General features: G+C 41.7%; 2 protein-coding genes across 2 annotated transcripts; one reads left to right on the forward strand and one right to left on the reverse strand.

Moving 5' to 3' along the window:
• The first annotated feature begins 49 nt into the window (after positions 1–49).
• On the forward strand, positions 50–1,894 carry LOC141807492 (elastase-1-like). The gene is made up of 7 exons (XM_074693564.1): positions 50–83; positions 167–261; positions 369–475; positions 588–716; positions 950–1,086; positions 1,174–1,319; positions 1,733–1,894. Exons 1-7 carry the CDS (start codon positions 50–52, stop codon positions 1,892–1,894), a joined length of 810 nt encoding a protein of 269 aa, XP_074549665.1.
• A 2,747-nt stretch (positions 1,895–4,641) lies between these two features.
• csrnp1b (cysteine-serine-rich nuclear protein 1b) lies at positions 4,642–17,748 on the reverse strand. The gene is made up of 5 exons (XM_074693563.1): positions 17,489–17,748; positions 10,731–10,923; positions 8,846–9,105; positions 8,092–8,388; positions 4,642–7,990 (listed from the first exon to the last, which is right to left on the reverse strand). Exons 2-5 carry the CDS (start codon positions 10,903–10,905, stop codon positions 7,013–7,015), a joined length of 1,710 nt encoding a protein of 569 aa, XP_074549664.1. The 5' UTR covers positions 10,906–10,923; positions 17,489–17,748; the 3' UTR covers positions 4,642–7,012.
• Between the last annotated feature and the right edge of the window lie 3,029 nt (positions 17,749–20,777).

Raw genomic sequence — 20,777 nt, forward strand, 5'->3', positions numbered from 1 at the left:
GGTTATAAATAGTTAAAACCAAACTTCTGCAGATCCTAACTGCTCCAAGATGATTGGGATTGTGACATTTCTGTCTTGTGTTGGTAAGTCCCTCAAGAATCTCACTCAGAGTATTGGATTAACTCTTTGTGTGCACAATGTCACTGTTTTCTCTGTTCATGTCCAGGGCTCATTTGGGCTGAAGAGCCTTTCAACCACAAAGTGCACAATGAGAGGGTCATCGGAGGCAGCAATGCTGAGCCCAACACCTGGAAATGGCAGGTAAGATCCTTCCAAAAAAAAAAAAAAAAAAAAAGATTAGTAAAACTTTTAATTCAATTTTAATTCAATTTTTACCAAACCAGTTTGTACTCTCTTTTTCTTTTTAGATTTCTCTCCAGTACGATTCATACAACGACGGCTCTTACTATCACATGTGTGGTGGCTCGATCATTGATCCTTTCCATGTGATGACAGCAGCTCACTGTATCCTCAGGTTGGTTCTCTCTTTTGGCTGAATGTGTCAAGCTCAGGTTTTGTTCACAACCCCATCTGCTGAAGAAAAAAAAACATTACTGTCAACATTTTGTTTCTGTTCTCCCTCACAGTACAAATCCTAGCGGGTACCGTGTGGTCGCTGGTGAGTACAACCTGTATGAGTACGACGGTAGTGAGCAGTTCATCGGTGTGGACAGAATCATCGTCCATCCTCATTGGACTGGAGACCTTGGAAATGGGTTAGCAACTACTTTCTTTAATTTTGGCTTGTTTTCTAAAAATAAGCCATTTGAATATTTCATTGAGTGAGTGTCATGGTTTAGAGAGTATAAACACTTCCTTTCACCAACACAAGAGGGCAATATCACTTTTATATCTTCACTTCTGTGCCAACCAGGTCTGCCTCTGACGATAATCACTTTTTTTTTGCAGATGATGTGATTCTCTTCCTCATTTTTTCTTCTTTTGTTAGTAACGATATCGCTATCCTGAAACTGTCCGATCCTGTGTACGACAACGGCTACGTGGCTATCGCTGACCTCCCCCCTCCTGAACAGATGCTGCCTCATGACTTCACCTGTTACATCACCGGCTGGGGTCTCATGGACTGTGAGAAAACAAACCCACAAACGGAGACAAAGTCCTCTGGATGCATGATACTGATGTAGTTATAATAATAACGGTCTCTTTGCACAGATTATGGAACCACTCCTGAGATCCTGCAGGTGGCGCCCATCAGGGTGGTGGAGCATTCAGTCTGCTCCACTCCTGAGTGGTGGGGTAGCCTTGCTCTGAAAACCATGGTGTGTGCTGGAGGAGATGGAGTCATCTCCGGTTGCCAGGTATGACAGATAAACGTGTGACCCACCTTAATGCAATGCAGACTTGTGCCATGTTCTCAAATGTTCTCCATCAGGGGGCGATATAGGGAAAATGTGGCAGGATTCTTTAGAGGCAGGATTGGGATCTGGGTTATATCATGATTGTGTTTATGTTTTTATGACTATTTTGACCTGCAAACAACATCTTTGGCCCAAAATATTTATCTGGCATTCCGAATACTTGTAGCCTGTGCACCTGCAAAACTTAGCTTTGAGAGACTTTGTTAGATGTTCTCTGGTCTTGTTTGTGCACCTGATTGAAAATTTCACAACAAAATACAACTGCTACTCGTCCTGAAAGGTATTACTAAAATTGATGAGGTATCTTTGACGGCATGGTCTGAATTTTCTCTCTTATCATTCCCTTTCATTAGGGCGACTCTGGAGGTCCCCTGAACTGCTTCACAGACGGATCCTGGAGGGTCCATGGTGTCGTCAGTTACGGACCAGCTGGCATGTGCAACCAATGGAAGAAGCCCACCGTCTTCACCAGGGTGTCTCTCTTTGAGGACTGGATCTATTCAGTAAGCCTGTGACCTCTATGATGTCACTCTAAGTGTATTTTGTTAGCATATGTTAGCCTCCTGACCTTTCTTTCAATGTATTTTGCAGGTCACCAGATAAAGTTTGTTGATGGAAACATGTTTCTCCACACTGTCACATGAAACCAGTGAAATAAAATCAACCTGCATCTCATGTTAGTGTGTATTGCATTTATTTTCTTGCAGGTTTTGGTTCTCCCCATAAGGTGGCGGTAGTGTTTCATGATGTCGTTTTGATGGTAGACTGGCTCCTAAGAGACTTTAATGTGTTTCTTGGCCCAGTGTAATTTCACAGATACATGTTGGACCAAATTAATTCTGGTTCTTGCAGCAAGTTTGCAAGTAGGGTCATGGTTGTAGGGAGTTTGGACGAAAAGAAATAAAAGCAAAGTTGAAAATCTTGATCTCTTGACTTTAAACACCTACAGGCCTTCACAAACACCTCTTCTTAACGGTGGCCAAACTTGGCTGATTTATTTCATTATTTGTTTTTTATTTATTTTCCATGTTTTTGAGGTCGTGTTCAGAAGGAGTGGAAGTAACTCCTCACATTTACTCAGGTTATTGTAATTGAAAAACATAGTTTTATATACATATACATGTACTTTTTAAAACAAGTTCTATGACTTTTATTTTAAGTTTCATCCGTTTCTGAATAAAGAAAGTAGAAAAAAGAAGAGCAGAAAATATAAAGCCCATCAATAAAAGTATGACTGCCATCTGATTTGCTGACATCTTTCTTCCAGTAATCAGGTAGAGGAGAAGAACATGTATCTGCAGGCTTTCCCAAATACTATCACAGGTTGGTCCCTCTAATTTTTGAAGCATAACCTTAATAAAGCTGTCTCATCTTCCCAACCATGGCCAGGTTAAATGTGCGCTACAATCTGGTTTTATTTAAAAAATAAATAAATAAATAAAAAAGCTGTCCTGCAATCCGGGCACTTCACAGTGAACGCTCTAGACGTGCAGGCTATGACTTGATATAGGGACTGTTAAGTGCAAAATGAAAACAAAGAGTAACAAAAATACCAAGTAACTGTCCAAAAATCTCTTTTCATACTAATGCTTTCCTGTTGGTTATCATTCAACTATTATCTTTTAAAAATACGTTTCGATTTTATTTGGAGGTCACATCTGACTTACACCATGTAAATGCATTTCTTTTTTTGACAATGTATTATTTTTAGCTCTATAAACTCTTCATCGGGCTATCTTCTTAAGATTTAAGACCCTCTGTGACCTCCTAGTCTCAGTTTCATGTTCTCCATTGAGTCACTTGTGTGCCTGTGTTGGGTCAGTATGGCCCAGGTTTTCATTATCAGAGTTTTCATTATGTTGTTGTTATTTTACATTTAGGATTTGGGGATTGGGGTTCTGTTTAAGTTGTTTTGTATCTTAGGTTCTTGCTGTAATTTGGTGTACATTTCTGCTTGTTGTTGGAGCACTTTGTAAACCCCTGTTTTTAAAGGTGCTATATGCATAAATTCATTATCATTACATTATCAACACCACCTGATTTAAAAGTAAGTAACCAGTATTTAAAGTACATCTTAGAGAAGGTCATTTTTTACATTTACTGAAGTCAAATTTCTATTACACAACTGCACTTGTATTTGATGTGATTACTTTTGTACTCTTGCAGCTCTGCACTGCATAAAGGGAGCCTAATTTACATAATATAACACTTAAGTTGATAAGGCAGTGTTTTAAAACTAGTTAAAACACTGCCTTATCAAAATTTATAAGAAATCTTGAAATAAGAATGTTAAATCTAGAAATAAGTGTCGGAACATCAAAGCTAGAAAATATCTAATATTTAGACTGAAATACATGGTAACAAGTGTGGAACCTAAAATTGGCACAATAATAAGTGAGACATACTGAATATGGGCAAAAAATATATTCTTATTGCAGTCTTAATTTTAGCAAATGAATATGTAGCGGAAAGAAAGTTGCTCTAGTTCATGTTAGATAAACTCAGTATGACTAAGATGATATTTTTCTGTTGTTAAAAAAATGTGTTTCTGCCAAAAAAGATAAAGTTTTTGTAATATTACTATAAAATTGGACCCAACTGTTTGAATGTCTGTTCAAGGATTTGTGGTTTAGTTCATGTAGTGTCTCCTCCATAGTGTTTTTTACATGTATTTGTTCCAGTCTGAATCATTCAGTTGCTTAAAATGTTTTTTAAACTGATGCACTTTGTCTTAGTCTTATATCAAGCAACTTGAGGGTGTTGATCTGGGTTTTCTTTTGATGAGACTTTAACTTTAGTGTATCATACTCTAATTCAGACAAAAGACATTTTTATGCCCAATTCAAGGTTATACTCAAATATTTAAAAAAGGCAGACACTTTTTAAACAGGATTACATATGCAATGTTTCTAAATCAAAGAGTTTCAGTCCTGGCAAGAGCCAAATAATTTGCAGCGTGGTATTCAGGAGACTGCAGCAAAACATCTCATAGTGTTTTCTCCACACCATGGAGACCATAAACCACAGATGCATTCCTGTGGTTGACGTTTCATGGAAAAATAAACCCAAACAGAGAAAAGTAGAATTTAAAAACATTTTACAGAGAAATTTCCCTTTTCACAAGGGGCAAGACCCATGCTGCACGGGCATGTCTGCTCATTAGCTGCCTCTGACGCTTCAAAGATGTGATATGGAATCAAGTTCACGTCAGTGGATCAGAATAAGAAAACAACAGAGTCAAGTGTTTAGAAAATGTGTTTTTTTTATTATTATCATTTGGAGGGACAGGCTGTCAAAATGGCTTGGATGAAAGAAACTGTTTTTGAACAGCAGGTTAAAGTGTGAATATGTAAAAAATAAAGCAGCTTTTTTTTTGCTCTGCAGGACCATTCAAGCAGAAATATGTACAACAAAAAGGCAAAAAAGTAAGACACGTTCTTTGAAAATAAAATAAAATAAAAAAAAACTGTACTGTAATACATTACATTGATAAACACTCACTGTTGCCATTTCTTCATGAGATTTGATGTTTTGTACAAGAGAAACAAACGTTTGCTTGGAAAGAAATTCAGTGCCCTCTTCATGGCGTAAGAACATATATCAGATGGATTTCAAACGTAATCAAAAAGGCAAAAAGCGAATAATACATTTCTGATGTGCACGCTGCACTTTTCAAAGTATACAGTTAATCAGAACAAGTTTTAACAAACAGGACCTGCATGCATAATTTCTAAAGGGTCCAGAAAGGCTGCTGAGTCAGCTGTAGAAAGGGTGAGATATGTACATCAACTCTCTAGTGTCCTCAACTGTTCACACAGGCGACAGCACAATCACCTTTGATAGGGCTTGTTCTGAAATCAATGAGGCAACAATTCAAATTTCAGGGTTTAGAGCGCAATAGAACTGTATAATATATGCAGTTTTATCCGGAATAACCCTTTATTTATAATATAGTGTAACCCGAGTCACAGACTTCCAGAATACAATCAAATTGATCTTCGAAATTTATTCGGTTTTAGTGGCATTTTTACAAAGATATTAAACGTAAGACTGCCTATGAAAAATACCTCTGAATGCTAGAGAGTGATAACCTTCATACATAGACATTTCTCTATATTTCATATATTACAAAGGTTGTCCCAAATTGAAAATTATTCATTTTGCTTCTTAATAAAATATTCAATTTGTCAGTGATTAGAATTCTTTCGTCAACCTACATAAGTTAGTTATAAAATATTAGTGTAATTTTCTATGGTTACATTATAGGCAGCGATACAATAGACCCATCATTTAGTTTCAGTGATTCGGGAGATCCACAGTTTTCAGTCCCAAAGCTTAAATGGAAGCACTGTACGCACACCATCGGCTGGCAGGGCTCCCCTGATAAGCAGGCACATCCTGTAAACTTCACAACACCCCATTGTTATTGCCAAAACATCTTAAATTAAATAACTAAATGAAATGATGACATAATAACTTACCAAATAAAACAAAAATGTATATGAGTATAGATATTAAATACTTTCTGGTGGACTTGTGGTCCCGTTTCCCGTATCGTTGTCTAAATGAGATATGGAAAAAGGAAGAGAGATTGCACTTCTAGGTGAAAACATCAAACCACAGTGCTTCTTGAGTGAAAGTAGGCGTTATCTGAAATAAATAAAAATAAAATCATTAAGGAAATAATTTAAATCAAGAGAAATAAAGACAATACAGTTACAGCTTCAGATGGTATGAGCGTCACTTCCTGTTACCCAGCTCATAAATAAGGAACTCCATAATTTAGCGTTGAACTGTTGAATCGATCCCATACAACCAAAACAATGCCTATTCATTCTTTACTATTTTCACAGATAAAGTGCTGATAGAGGAGCTTCTTAAGAGGGATTTTTTTGTACCATTAATATCTTGCGAGAAATCTCTAGGAACAGAGACTTTTTCCTAAGGAGAAAGACTTCACAACATTTTCCAGAGGAGAAAGTCTTCTCAGCTTTTTCCCAAGGAGAAAGACTTCTTGGCTTTTCCCAAGGAGAAAGACTTCTTGGCTTTTCCCAAGGAGAAAGTCTTCTGGGCTTTTTCCCAAGGAGAAAGACTTGTTGGCTTTTTCCCGAGGAGAAAGTGTCTGATAGTGTCAGGATTTAACACGGGGGACCCGACCATCTTAAGGACACAAACCGGACTATGTTGGTTTTCATATGAAGGCCATCACAGCAATGGTCATCATACATTGCCTCCAAAAGCTAGAAAGCTAGAAAAAAATCCCTGAGGTTCACATTCAGCTGCGTTGAGATTCTCAACCTGGCCCCAGTTACGGTTTAAGATTACTGTTTCACATCAAGGTTGGTGATCTTGGTTTGGTTAAAAGAGCTTTCTTAGGAATCGAGAGCCATCATTGGTTTCTCTGGGCCGGGTTGAATTAGATTTCTTTTAATTTGTCTTTTAACACTAGCTGCCATCTCACACAGCAAGAATCCCACAATGCTTTGCTAACATTTTGAAGGCAAGTCTGGAATTTAAACATTATTTTCAGGCAAGAGGGAAATCACAGCTTCCTCATACATCAACTTCTTATGTGCATGTTCAGTCCCCTCCCAAAGAAAACCCCTGTTTTGTTTTGTTTTGTTTTTCCACTGTCAAACTTTCACAGACTCCATCACAGACAGTTTCATGGCTTCCTCCAACAGCTGATTGTCCGTAAATGTTGCAGGGGGTTCTGGGACGGATTCTGAAAGGCCAATGAGTGACTCCAGGAGGCACGTCCCTGGGTCGCTCACTGGAGGGAGACTGGGGTAACTAGGCAACTGAAACTGGAAAAAGTTGTCCATGTGCTCGTACTCCTTAAGGGAGTTGTATAGTGAGCTGGGTCCCAAGCAGGGGAAACCATCGAAGAACTCCAGATCGGACTCTGATGAGAGGCTAAGGTCCATGTTGTAGCTCGCGGAGCGGTCCACTGTTGGTGATGGCGTTCGTGGAACACTGCTGTGAAATAGAGCGTTGCCTTGGTTGGCATTCTCATCTAAAAGTTCTGAGATCGCTGTTGCTCGATTGTCTGTGTGATCGACTAACAAAGCAGCGTCTATATTGTCATTTTCATCCGCGAAATCCACCATGCTAAAGCTGCTGAAAGCCTCCGTGGACGGCTGTTGCTGTTGTTCTGCTTGCCGTTGATCTTGGCAGCAAACATCTTTACCGTCCCTGCTGCTTCTCGAGCAGTTCTCTGTATCGCTGAAACTGAGGATGCGGCTCAAGCCTTTCTCATCGACGTCCAGCTGAGTGCGATTCTCACACAGGCCCTCGCCTCCTTCAGAGTACTCACTCTGACCAGAAGAGTCCGAGTCTGTCATATCACTACTGCAGCTGTTCTCCCCGGCTGCTGCCTGTTCGGAGCTGAAGGGAAAAGAGGGCACTGCTGGTAAAGTGTTGGCCCCTGCTGTGTTTTCGTCCTCCTCTTCCTCGGTGCTAGACTGCTCCTCCAGCCTCTTCTCCAACTCCAGCTTCATGATCGTGTGGATGTAATGCGTCTGTACCCTGGTGGAGTTGAACTCGATGCGGCCTTCAATATTTCCACAGCCATCCTTCGTACAGCCACATGGGAAAGAGGAATGATCCATCTGTAGGAAGATAGAGGAATTTGTGAAATCAGTGAAATGACGTTAAAATAAAGACAAATCCTAATTGTTTCCTCAAGTCTTTATGCTGATTGAGCCCTTACCTGGCACTTGATGCCAGCCAGACTGCAGCTACATGTCTCCGGCTCACAGAACCCCTGACAGTCACATCCACAGTTCTCCCTGGAGATCCTCAGGTCGTGCAACTGCCTTTTCTCCTCCTTGTCGATCTTCTTGACCCCGGCAGCTTTGAGAAGGGCATAACGGCGTTTGGGTGGGTAAGGCTGAAGGAAGGAACCTTCGTCCAGGTTTGCCCCGCTGATGTCGATATCCTGCTCAGGGATGTCGTCCACTGTTAGTTGCTCTGCTTCTTCGCTTTCTTGAGTTCCATTCTTAGTCAGCTGAAGGAAAAAAGACAGATTGTTACATTGAATTCATGTAGCAGAATATCCAGATATTCCATACTGTTATTGGATTAGGTATCATCATTTATACTGGTACTGATCAAATAGTATAAAGTAAACTGCGGTGTCCCCCAGGGTTCGATTTTAGGTCCCACACTTTTTAACCTGTATTTGCTCCTCTTTGGCAATGTCATCGGGAGAGACAGGGTCAACTTTCATCATTATGCTGATGATACACAGCGACTCATTGTAATGTCTCCTGATGACCCAGAACTGATAAACATTCTTTTTTTCAACTTTATTTTAGATATTAATCTATGGATGGCAGAGAACTTTTTACAGCTCAACCAGAACAAAAGAAAAATGTTTAGGATCCTTGGTCTATCCATTAAAGTCAGGGTATGGGAATTGGAAACAGGAAGGAATAAGTAGATCTTGGATTAACCATGCTCACCTTCAGCTTGAGAGCCTCCAGCTTCTCCTCCCTGAGTCTGTTGAGGAGTTTTTCCCGCCGCAGTAACCGTTGCTCTACTGCAAACTCAGCGAGGGTGTACGTTTGGAGCACGCTGTGGCGCTGCATCATGCCCAGAGTGCATCCTCCCCGACTGGGAACACTGGTGAAGCCTTGGCATCGAGGGAAGAAGAACACGGTCACCTGGTCGAAGGTCACATTACTCCGTCGTGCTCTCTTGGATTTCTTGAGAATTGATGTTGCTGTGGATGGAGAAACAAGAGACTTTGAATGAAACGTTTTGATTGCATCCACACACCACTAGGTGGCATCATCCTCCTGTACATGAAGCCCTGGGCTGAGTACAAACCCTGCTGAACAGACTGTAAAAGGAAACCCCTCTGATTCATTGCCCTAGTCTCCAACCAAGCCTTATCATGTACCCAATTAAAAGACACGGCCAACAGGAGTTCACACACTTACATCCTGTAAAGTGAAACCTAAACCATCAAGAATTCCCTCACAGCCTCGTTTCTTGTCCTGCCACAAAACCACCCTGCCCAGGAATTTCCCCTTGGTGGCCGGGACTTGAGGAAGCAGAGCTGCCAGGATCACACACACACTGGTGAGTTAGTGCAAGGGGCTTCCGGAAGAGCGGGAGGGTGGAAGTCCAGTGGAGCCAAAGTCGTTCCTCTGCTTGAGCATTCAACAACCAGACTTCTCTCTATAGGCAAATACAGTAAAACCACGTGGGAATTCAAGGAGAACCATATGTGTGAACAAACCCACAGTTATTCCAGCATTATTGTAAACTTTCATCCTTTGCCCAGCTTTGCATGGAAACAACTTTTCTTTCCTTTTTTTTTAGTGTACCAGAAAAGTCTGACGAAACTCCAAATGGTGGGGATTTCCTTGAACACTCCCTGAACAACTGCCTGAATGAGTCCCAGAAGTCAAACAAGGAAATTTGCGTATCTGTTCTGATAATTAAACCTCAAAGGAAGAAACCTTTTACTCCAAAGCAGCAACAAAACAATCGCTGCGCAATCTTGTTTAATCTCCCCGCTCGGGGTAATAGAGATGAAACAAACTGCCAGTTTCAGCGTCGCATCCATCAAATCCAGTCAGGCTTACGACACCTGCAGGAGACAAATGACACCTTCTCTGCTTCTGCGCTGCTTTTAAATGGGAACGCTTTGCTGCCCGTTTCCCCTCCTTTCATTTCACAATGGCATGCAACTTCGCGTCCAACACAAACACCAGATTTATACTGGTCGGCTCAATCTGCCGTCTTTTCTTGGTAAGACCTTACCTCCCCCCCTTTCTCTTTGTATCCCTTCAACCAGCCTCTTTCAGCACCTGTGCTGGGTGCATGCCCAGGCTTCAAGACAAGGCTCCGTGTGTTCCTGGCTTTGGCAACCTGCCACGCTCTCTCCTCCTGGCTCGCTGCCCCACCATCCTGGAAACCTCACAACTGTTTGCCCCCCCTTCCAGCAAGACCTTTGCAGGCCAGCTAGTAGCACCCCAGGCCCAGACAGAAACACCCTGAAGAAGCTCGACCCACATCTTTAGAAAAAGAAGGTGATGCTTTTTTTTTCTCAGTCTATGGGACTGAACGAAGGTGAGCAGTCACTGCATAATGCGATTAGCCATTTTGCAGCTTTAGGGTATGAAATCAAAAGGGGTATTCATTGCAGAAGTCTGAAATCATTTCTGTGAAGTGTTTCATGAGCTGCCAGCTGCCTAAATTCCTTAACTCTCCCCCGTTTTTATGGGTTTGTTATCAGAGCCCTCTGCGGAGCAGTAAAGACAAGGCGAGGGAGCGCGTTAAAAAACATGTACCATCAGCTCTTTCTATGATTTATCATCGCAGGAAGAGGACACTTACTGGTGAAATGTGTTGCTGGGGAGCTGGGGTTGCTGGGAGTGGAATCGAGGGTGTCTGAGTAGCAGCTCTCCCCCTCCGAGTCCCAGCCTGAGCAGGCAGAGGAGAGGGAGGAGGGCGAGGAGTAGCAGGGGTCCTCATCCACCTCCTCAAACTTCCTCTTGAGAAGCCCACTCATGGCGCTAACACGAACGATCTGAAAAGAGAAGAGCAAACAAAAAGGGTTATTAGCAACTTGAATGTAAAGTTTCACCAACAGAGGCATGTTATCTGTGTTGCATTGAAGCTATTTACACGCAGAGCTCTTCTTTGTTTGTTTTTTACAGTCTTGTTTGTACAGGAGAGTCCTGTGCTCAGCCATGTGAGACCATAGGCATCCAAATCTCGTGCTGCACGCAGCTGAGAGTGGAAACAAGCCACAGCACAGGAAGCAATCAATCAGGCCTGTTCACACAAGTCAACAATTATTGGACCTTTTGCCCTCCTCCAGATCCCATCAGCTCAGCAAATGCATTGATTAGAGAGAAGAAACCGAGCTCAGAAGGTGACCAAATCATAGAGACACACTTATGTTCATCATCATTTCCTTAAGGCTGCTCGGATTTCCCAGTCATGGCCGGGGCAATTTAAAACGCATCCTGTTCATGGTAAATGTGTACAGATATGCATGGGTAGGATGTTTTCTAATGCAACTCGTGCATGTGTTCTTTCAGTGCTCCCGTGAGAGGAGCTGCTGGTTCAGCGATAAAAACAATCAATCCTTTGAGGGAGACAGGCAGCGAGGCAGGCACAGAGAGAAGGGAGGGAAAAATGATCCCGAGTTCATGAGAAAAAGAAGAATGGCTCTCTAATTTTCTAAAAGAGTTACCTGTATAACACATTCAGTTGTATGTCTAAGTGTTTAAACAATGCTTAACGCTGTCCATCTCTTCTCTTGTTCCAGGACAAACAAAACGTGAAAACTGAACACGAGCAAAGAAGGACGCTTCACAGCTCCGGTATTTTACAGTTATGGGAAAATAAATGTGTCACAAAAGACCCGACAAACAACAGACAACACTCCTCGCAACTTCTGCGAAAGATGGGTCATCATCGCAGCTCGGGGGTTGAGTTCCGACTCAGTGAAACAGGGAGGGACTGAGAGGAAGGAGGGAGGGAGGGAGGAAGGAAGCGGGAAGGGGAGAGGGAAGACATGACTGGGCTGAAGTCCAGCACAGACACTCCCTTGGATGGAAAAGGAGGCTTTTACTTTCCCCATAAAGAGATCATTTCACCATCAAACTGTTTACTGTCTGCAGAATCACGGCCAAATCACTTACAGCTGCTGCAGCTCCGGTTTGTTATGAACACACTCGAGTTCTGGGGTTATTCTTAGCTGTGTTTGACCAAATATTTGCTTTGTTGCACCTTGAATTTTCAAAACTTCAACCTATTTTCCCTCTTTAGATTCTGTAGATTTTAAATATATGCTCCAAGAACAGCAATAACTCAGCTCGCTCAGACACCAAGATGTCCTGCCAGAGAGGAAATTTTGTCACCACACTTCTTGAGAAGGCAGCTAAAAGTGTCAGAGGATTCTTCGAAGGCTTAAGACTTTTTTAACACCACGTCTGAGCCTCATACTGAGATATTATGCAAGCGTCACTGCTCAGGGAATGGGGTTGAAGAAATGAGCAGGTATCCAAAATAGGGGTCAATTCCAGCAGGCAACAGGGAGCAATTATGCAAAAGCAGTCATGCCTTATGAAGAAGAGGAGTCAAGGGCAAGAGGATGACACCTTTGTCGCAGGCGAGGTTATTGTTATTGCTGCAGTCAGATATTGTTGTCCCCAGTGCGTATATGATGAATGAATCACCTTGCGATAGGTCAAGCATGCACGGCACTGTCTATGCAACAAAAAAGGCATCCACCTGAGGGCTTGAGAGTGTGGAATGTTAGAAAAGCAGCTTTAAATACCTCCACATTGACTGACAAAGTTGTGTATTTGGGATCTGGAAACACCTGGATCTGCATCTGTTGCTATGTGCGCACCGTTCAGACAACAAGTGTAAGCACACATGGGTTCACCTTACATTTTTGCCTCCCACTTACGCTTGAGAAAAAATGAAAACAAAGCTGTGAGGCATCCTCGAGGGAGTGCAAGAGCGCCAGCTAAGCAAAGTCTTTTTAATTAAAAGCTGCAGTGAGGCAGAAGTGGGAGGAGAAGGGAGCGAGGTGGAGGGGGGCCGTGGTGTCAGAACTGGGTCATTGTCTCTTGACTGCAGTCTACCTGACACATTGATTTGTTAATCCTGTTCAACGGGCAGAAACAATGGCGAGAGGTTAATCCTGGTGAGGGGGACGGCTTGTAGTCAATCTGGAGCTTCTCAGCCTGCTCAGCCGCTGCACCCTCAGAACAAGGCCAGGAGAGAAGATAGAGAGGATAGAACATGGGACCAGGGGTGGAGATAAATAAAAATTTATGCAATGATTAATTTAGGAAAAAAAAGGTGGAAGGATGTAGCATAAAAGGGGAGAATCCACAAAGCAGTGCCTGTTAATGCCTGCTTCCATCCGGAGAATGGATGTGATCGGACAGCCAGAGAGAGCCAAAGAAGAGAGGGAGCACAGCATGTTTTCAACGCGTGCTAAATTATGCATCACTGTCATTCCATCAACCGCACACAGGCAGGCAGATAAAGGAGGCATCCGCTGAGGTGCTCCCCAGCCAGTTGTCACGGAGTTGGGAAGATAAATCTCAGGCGAGGAGATTTGTCACCAGAAGCACTACACAGCTCAAGTCAGATGCATAACTATGTCAGTCGAATAAGATTATCTAGATACATGCAGATAGATATCAAGCTGGCTGATGACGTGAAATCACACTGCTAATCTATTCTTCTATTATACATAGACAGTTACTCAAGGTTTTATTCAGGAACCTTTGATTGATCAAACCAAGAAGTGACATTACGTTATTAACTTATAATTACCCTATAAGTTAATAACGCAAGCTAACACTGTTAAATAAGTGTTACATATTGCTTAATAAGCTAATAGGGCTGCCCTGTAACTAATAGAATTGCTAAATAAACTGGTAACACTACCCCATGATGCTATGAATGAAAGTATTAGAATTATCATTATTATAAGCTAATAAAATGAGTTAATAAAATTGCACCATAAGCTAACTAAATTGTTAAATTAGCCCATCATAGTGCTGAATACACTAAAATTACTGATAAATAAGCTAATTTAACTGATAAATAATACTGCTAATTAGCTGCTAACACCACTAAATAAGCTAACATGGCTGCTAAACAATCCAATATGACAGCTAATTAAGCTAATAACACTGCTAAATAAGCTAATCACACGAATCACAAGAGCTAATGACAATGCTGAGCCTTCTGGCTACAACTAAAGATATGTATTCACTTGGAGGCCTTTTGATGCAGATGACAATATTGTTTAGAGCTAACTGTTGCAAAAAACATACATGTTTACTAATTAAAACAGCCAAGCAACAACAGATATAAATTTACACTTTGCTTATATGCCCTTAACCTGTTTTATCTCATTAACAAAGAGATAAAACAATAACTTTCCCCCAACAACTTTCAACAAAGTGATAATGATCAGAATTGCTCCTGTAATAAAAAAAAGGGGAAACTTGAGGCACTGCCTTGAGGTACTAAAATAGAAACAGTTTTTAAGCTTTAGTATTGCATAAGATTTAAATGGATACCTCCACTTTTATTTTTTTTGAATAGGACAAAAAAGGTAGAGCGTTTTTAATGGAAGAATCAGGCCAGGAAATAGGAATTTCAGTATTGATTTCAAGGCTAATTTTAACTCTTAAAGATCTAAAGGAAAAACTTGTGCATCCCTGCCAATGATGAGTCAAAGCTCAGGACCCTCTTTAAGCTGCTCCTGTCTGCCCTGCAGCCTGACAGAACAAGTCTCAGTTGACTTTACCCCTTGTCCAGCCCTGTTTCCCCTGATAGCAGCATGGGTGGGTGCCACAGGTCGCACCAGACTCAGCCAACAGAGAGCATTTAAGTGGCGCACTGACAACCCTGCGCTGTGTCTGAATGAGTGACTGACTGAGCTGAGTGCTCATAAAATGTGATAATGATGAGCCTGGGAGTCTTCCTGCATGTGGGGAAGGAGCGTGTCCGGGCAAGAAACCTCCCTTCCTCCTCCTCCTCCTCAGAGCTTCATGGTATTACACCTCTAACTTCCAGCTCTGTCACGAAGTAGACAGAGGTAATTGATCAGAGCCATCAAGGTGACAGCTGAGGAGGGGGGGATTGGCTCATTTCTTCAGCTGTGGCTCAGAAGCGCTCCACCTGCTGGAACAAAGCAGGGAAAGACTCCGCCACTGCTGCTGCTGCTGCTTTCTCTATGAGTCTGTTGTTCCAGGGCTCGCTGTGTGCGACTGTGCCACAGAAACATTCTGTTCCTCTGCCTCGGTCTGTGTGCACACTTATTCCAAAAAGGAGAGGTAGTGGGAGGAATCGTACAAAACAAATAAATAATGTCATGTCTCCAGGCCGCAGGAATTTCATTCTGGCAGAAACACTCTTGCTGTAATAGTGGGAGAAGAACCCAAGCTCTATCTAACCCAGATGTGTTTTCTACTGCTAACCACTGGAATGTCCTGCTCCCATGACGCGGACAAGCGAGCCACCTTTGCAGGCCACACCTGACAGGGTATTAGCTTGCACGTGGACCTCACATGCCCTCAGCTGTCATTAATCTGCCATACAGGCAGGACTTGAATGACCAGGTGTTGTCTGCAGGACTTTTGCTTATTTGGGTTAGTTTGCTCAAATTTTGAACAAAGGCTTTAAAAAAAAAGAGAGATGAGAGAAAGGGCTGTCATTCTGACAGATTTGCATGTATCAGAAACTGAGACTGCTGAGAAACTCCCAAGCGTAAACATTCCTTTGCATAACACGCAGCTTTCGGCATGTGAGGAGAGGAAGAGAAGGAAAAGAAGAAGGAGGTGGTTGTAGGTTCAGGGGTCATGCTCCAGTCTGGGACACTTGCAGTGAGGAATGCTGGGAGAGGACAAAGCAGATGGGAGCGCTCCTTCTCTCACTCTCTCACTCCACTGCTGTGTGGGGGACCGTCAGCAGACTCCCTGCACCCCCCTCCTCTTTCTTCCCTCATTGCCCCCCCCTCACGTCTCCAGGCACAAAAGCGTGGGGCCATCCTGCGTGACCAAAATGAAGCAGGCACAGACAACCTTGTCTGAACTCTGCACTGCTGCTGCTGCTGCTGCTGCCTCCTCCTCCAGCTGGGGAGACAGATACTAAAAGTGTGTGTGTGTGTGTATATGAGCTTCCTGAGGTTGTGAAACATACACTGACTGCAGTACACAGGAAGGGGCCATCCAGATTATCTGTGGTGTGACAGCTGCAGGAACAGCAAGGTTCAGTAAACACAGAATCAAATAAAGAAAGAGAAAACCCTTCAAATTTAAACAAAGCTTTTGTTGTCTTTTCTGTTTTATATATTAAGTTGAATATTTATGACTGGCTGTAAATCATCTGTTAAGGTTTATGGGGTGAGCTGCATTCAAAGCTGTAATTTAAAGAAAGGGGAAAAAATCAAAATGAGTGTTATTCTACTGCACAGCATATTCCTGGGAAAGGCATGCCACATGAAAAGCACAGCATACACTGCTGCTGTATTCCCTTCCTGTAAACAAAGGATCATTCAGCTCTCTCTAGCCTAATTCCAGAAAACATGATTCCAAAAAGGATCCGGGTGAGGTCGCGCTAGAGACGATAGAAATTATTGAGTCGCTTCATCAAGAACAGATTGAGTCCGCTGCTCTTTAAAAAATAAAAGCCCGGTAAATCCTGGAAAATGCTTTATGAGCAGCTACGGAGCGGAAACGTAATTAAAACAGAATTACGTCTCAAGTGTTCAGGTTAAAGAATGAAATATTAATGTTTAGTGGTGTAAAAAAAAAAAAACAATAAAAGGGTTTCCACACCTGTCTTTTGTGGCTTGAACTGTTAAGAGACTCGCGCGAGATTTTAAATCATTAACACCGAATCCTTAAAGAGAGCTAAACGTGCGCGTCGCGAGACCACAAGACGACCCTATCATTCCTCGTGATTAATGCTAATTCTAATGACAGCAGCCCCTGTCTGTCAGCTGTGTGTGTGTATGTGTGTGTGTGTGCTCACATGTAGTGCCTTCAGGAGTCGCTCGAGTTACAAGAGGCGCACCAGCACCGCTGAGGTGAACGAGAACAACTCCAATACACAAAGCCGACCTCATCAACAGTTCACAGAAATGAATCCACACACAAAAAAACCACACACACACACCGCAGTGTAAAGTAGTACCATAAAACTCCTGGTGTGAGCTGGGAAGCTTTAAAAAAAATCTTAATTTTCTGAAATCGATAAATGAATCAATAACTGAATGAAGCGGTTTGTTGGAATCTCGCCTAAACCAACAAATCATTTCAAATCATCCACATTTTAATCACATGTACACACTAGGGTAGTTAGTTAAAACTCATTTTAAGCAATCAGCTAAACGTGTCAATATTTACAACAAAAGCGTCAAGTTAAACGACTTAACGCAGCCTAACAGAAGCAAGTCAACACCGTTAAGATTAAACTGTGACAGCGTTTCCTCACACACAGACCAAACTAGCCCCTTTAAATGACACCAGAGTAAGAGCATTCAAACTATTTGGCTCCCCAGGTTAAACACATCAAATACGCGAACTCTCCATTCTGTTTGTACTCACCAGCAAATCGCGTATCCGATATTCATCAGTGACAAAATATCACCGGGTTCAACAACCGAGCGGGATAACAGTGGAAGTAATCCAAAATGGCACGAAGAAATAGCAGCTTTAATCCAGCATACAGGCTTCACGGCTCTCGCTTTCTGCTATTGTCTGTGTGAGTCCGCCGTACGGAGGCTCCGTACCAGCTGAAGCGCTTCCCTTGTCTGTAGCAGACTGCCGAGCAGCGCAGCCTTTTTCGTCAGTGGAAAACTCCCTCCTGGCGTCTCTGGTCTGACGCAGGCGGTGACACAGGGAGGCTGCCCACGCTGCTTCCTGCCCGTCCTCCTCAGCCACTCTGCGATTACTATACCTGCACTAGAAACACAGACTTCCTATGGTCATTAATTAATTACACAGGATATTATAATACTGTTACATCAATATATATTAAAGCCAATTGTCCCTACTTAGCCTTTAAAGTGCCTCTGGTGGCCACTTTGTGAGAGTATTTTGATGTTTGGTCTCTGTTATGGAGCTAGACAAAAGTCATACATAAATATACAATAAGCACTCAAAGATCATCTATGCTATAAAAAAAAAAAACCAATACACACAACCTACCCATCTCTTCTATTCTATTTTCCAAATGTTATATTCAAAACACCAATTTTAACCCTTGTGTCTATTGTTTTAATTTTAAAGGCACATATACAGTATGTCTGAGTGCTTTTGATTTGTTTTCAGGGACAGACGTTTTTCTTATACAAATAAATAAAAAATAAAAAATTAACTATAAGCCCTTGACTTCTTAAATATGTAGTTTAAACCCTAAGGTAGATATTTATTTAAAAGTGATATATCATTTCACAAGACTGCAATGAAACACTGTATACAGATGTTAAGATATATAGATCTATGTATAAAAAGATGTGTATGTATAGTATGTCCTACTTTGTACTAAGGTTTATAGATAGATGCATAAACAGAGGTTTAGATAGATATGTAAATATTTCCAACGAATATTATTGCATAATTTATTGTCAATTTATTGTAAAAACAGATCTTTAAATTGAAAAAAAGATGTATGGATAGACGTACAAATGGATTTATTAAAAAATAGTTGGGTTTTTTTTTTAGATTTATCAAAATATGTAGAGATAGAATGATGTTCAAATAGATATGTAAATAGTTGTATATATATGTATAAAAAGATTCAAAGATCTATAAATACAGAGACACAGTAAAGATAGATGTTTGCTGGAAGAAGTTGTATCACTGCTGGACTGATATCATCGGTAATACTGTTGTGTACTGTAATGTCGTGGGTGGTGCTGTCATGCTGTGTGGTGTGGCTGACTTCCAGTTAAAGGAAAACACTGACTAAGCTTTATGAAATTGTGACTCAGTTTCTTTTTTATGGAACACAAAAGCGAAGTAGAGTTTCAAGGGAAACGACAGCCTTTACTATAATAAACCAACACAACTATGTTCTCTTAAATGAGTCATAGCATGCTGTAGAGACACAGCTGATGTAAGATCTGTAACCTTCAGTTCAACATCATGCTGACAATTTGGTTTGTAATTGCTCTTGAAAAAAAAAACAATCCCAAGTTAATTCAGTTGCTCAGGGTGCCAAAAGATAACACAGAAAGGCTGTCTGTGGGTATTGGGGCAGATTTCTTCCCTGAGATACTGAAGCCATCTCCTCTCTATTAATCCAGCATTTAAAGAAAAGCTTCAGTAATGGTGAGGAAATTCTGAAGTTTCAACTTTTGTACTTTTATCTCCATATTTTAGATTCTTTAAAGGTAAAACTTCCACACACATGCCAGTGTAAACTGATTGGTGTTCTCACAGATCTGCAATAGCGTCTCAAAATCCTGCTGTATGCATACCTGGCCAGTAGTTAGCAGTATAACTTTAAAACGGAAGAAAACCACATGACTGAACCGTATGAGTTCTTCAAAAGTACAAACATTCTGAAAACTATGTGTTTGTTCGATTCATGCTGTTTTCCCAGGATTTGTGTATTACAATACCACGCAACGGCATTTTCAAAAGATTCTACCTTTGAGCCGGTTTTTGAACGTTTTCAGCCAAAACACTGTTTCTGTGTATGCGACCCCTTAGCTTAGCTTAGCCCAGCTTTCTTTGGCATGAGCACTGAAATGTTGGCGAGAAGTGGGGGAAGTAAAAATCTAGCTATTTACAGCTCTGATGCCTCATTCTTGATTTGACATTACTTCATAGTTTGTAAAAACCATAGACTGTATAAAACATGGACGTAGTCTCGCTGATGTCACCCGTCTGTTCCTGAAACGGAAAATGAAGCACATCGGCTATAGCGGCCATATTGGCAGTGGCAAGGGCTTCGCCTACGGCAATAGGGCGCCTGTCGGTCGCGTGACCCTCAGCAGTGCCTCTTATTGTGGGAGCTCACGATCTTAATATCCTCTGAACGGCCAAGTTAGAAAAAAATTCACCCTGTACAGTTGGAGCCTGTAGTAAAATTAGCGACTCAAGAGAGGAGACGTTTTTTGAACCAGGCTGTAAATAGGTTAATTTCTGCTTTGAAAACAGCTTTTTTTGGCTTTGTGTGTAAGTGACTTCCGGTACTTCCTGAACCAGCCTCAAGCGAACACTCCAGAAACAGCAGATTTTAGCACTTCCACATTGTCTCATATTCTTAAACCGGAGGTTGCCGCTTGGTAAAAACAGGTTCAAAGTAAAAATGTATTTGTACAAAGAGAAGCTCTTTTGGTGTTGCGAAATGCTAGTTTGCTACTGTGCTACCTCTATCTCACCAATTTCAAATGGAAGAACTGAGACTTAGAACTAAGTGTCTCTACTTTTCTTTGCTTTCTTTTCACTAGCACAGAATTGAATAAGTCTGAGAAAAAGCAATGTAACAGGAGCTAATCCAAAAGCAAAGCAGCTGAATGTTTCCAGTTATTTAATTTTGATTCGCCTATTTTGGCCAACCAGCAGTGGGTGATCTCCAAGACATAATAAAAGGACCATGGGATACCAAGCTAACTCAAAAAAACTCACCATCTCAATTATTCTGATGAGAACAATGAATAACCATAAAATATATATTTTCATGGGGGACTCATTACCCGTGACTTCAGGATTTCTCCAGTACACAAATGACGTCTTCTTCAACTGAGTTAGCAACTTCACGTCAGCACAAATTTGAAATTCCACCCTGCTGTAAACCACTGATTGATTCAACACCTCTCTCCAGAAGCAGCCCAACCCCCCAAAAAATCACACCCCCTCCCCTCTACTGCACTCCTCTCAGGTA

This window comes from Halichoeres trimaculatus, unplaced genomic scaffold, assembly GCF_033239565.1.
Source record: "Halichoeres trimaculatus isolate MK-OKI-2021-1 unplaced genomic scaffold, fHalTri1.1 fHalTri1_scaffold_18, whole genome shotgun sequence".
NCBI classification, from domain to species: domain Eukaryota; kingdom Metazoa; phylum Chordata; class Actinopteri; order Labriformes; family Labridae; genus Halichoeres; species Halichoeres trimaculatus.

Excerpts from the sequence above, each read along its gene's own strand:
- csrnp1b (XM_074693563.1), bottom strand. The coding sequence starts at position 10,905 with ATGAGTGGGCTTCTCAAGAGGAAGTTTGAGGAGGTGGATGAGGACCCC. Across the intron at positions 9,106-10,730 it reads CCCAGCAACACATTTCACCA|CAACATCAATTCTCAAGAAA; the intron begins GTAAGTGTCCTC and ends CTCCATCCACAG. Across the intron at positions 8,389-8,845 it reads TGGAGGCTCTCAAGCTGAAG|CTGACTAAGAATGGAACTCA; the intron begins GTGAGCATGGTT and ends TTTTTCCTTCAG.
- LOC141807492 (XM_074693564.1), top strand. The coding sequence starts at position 50 with ATGATTGGGATTGTGACATTTCTGTCTTGTGTTG. Across the intron at positions 1,087-1,173 it reads CGGCTGGGGTCTCATGGACT|ATTATGGAACCACTCCTGAG; the intron begins GTGAGAAAACAA and ends CTCTTTGCACAG. Across the intron at positions 1,320-1,732 it reads GAGTCATCTCCGGTTGCCAG|GGCGACTCTGGAGGTCCCCT; the intron begins GTATGACAGATA and ends CCCTTTCATTAG.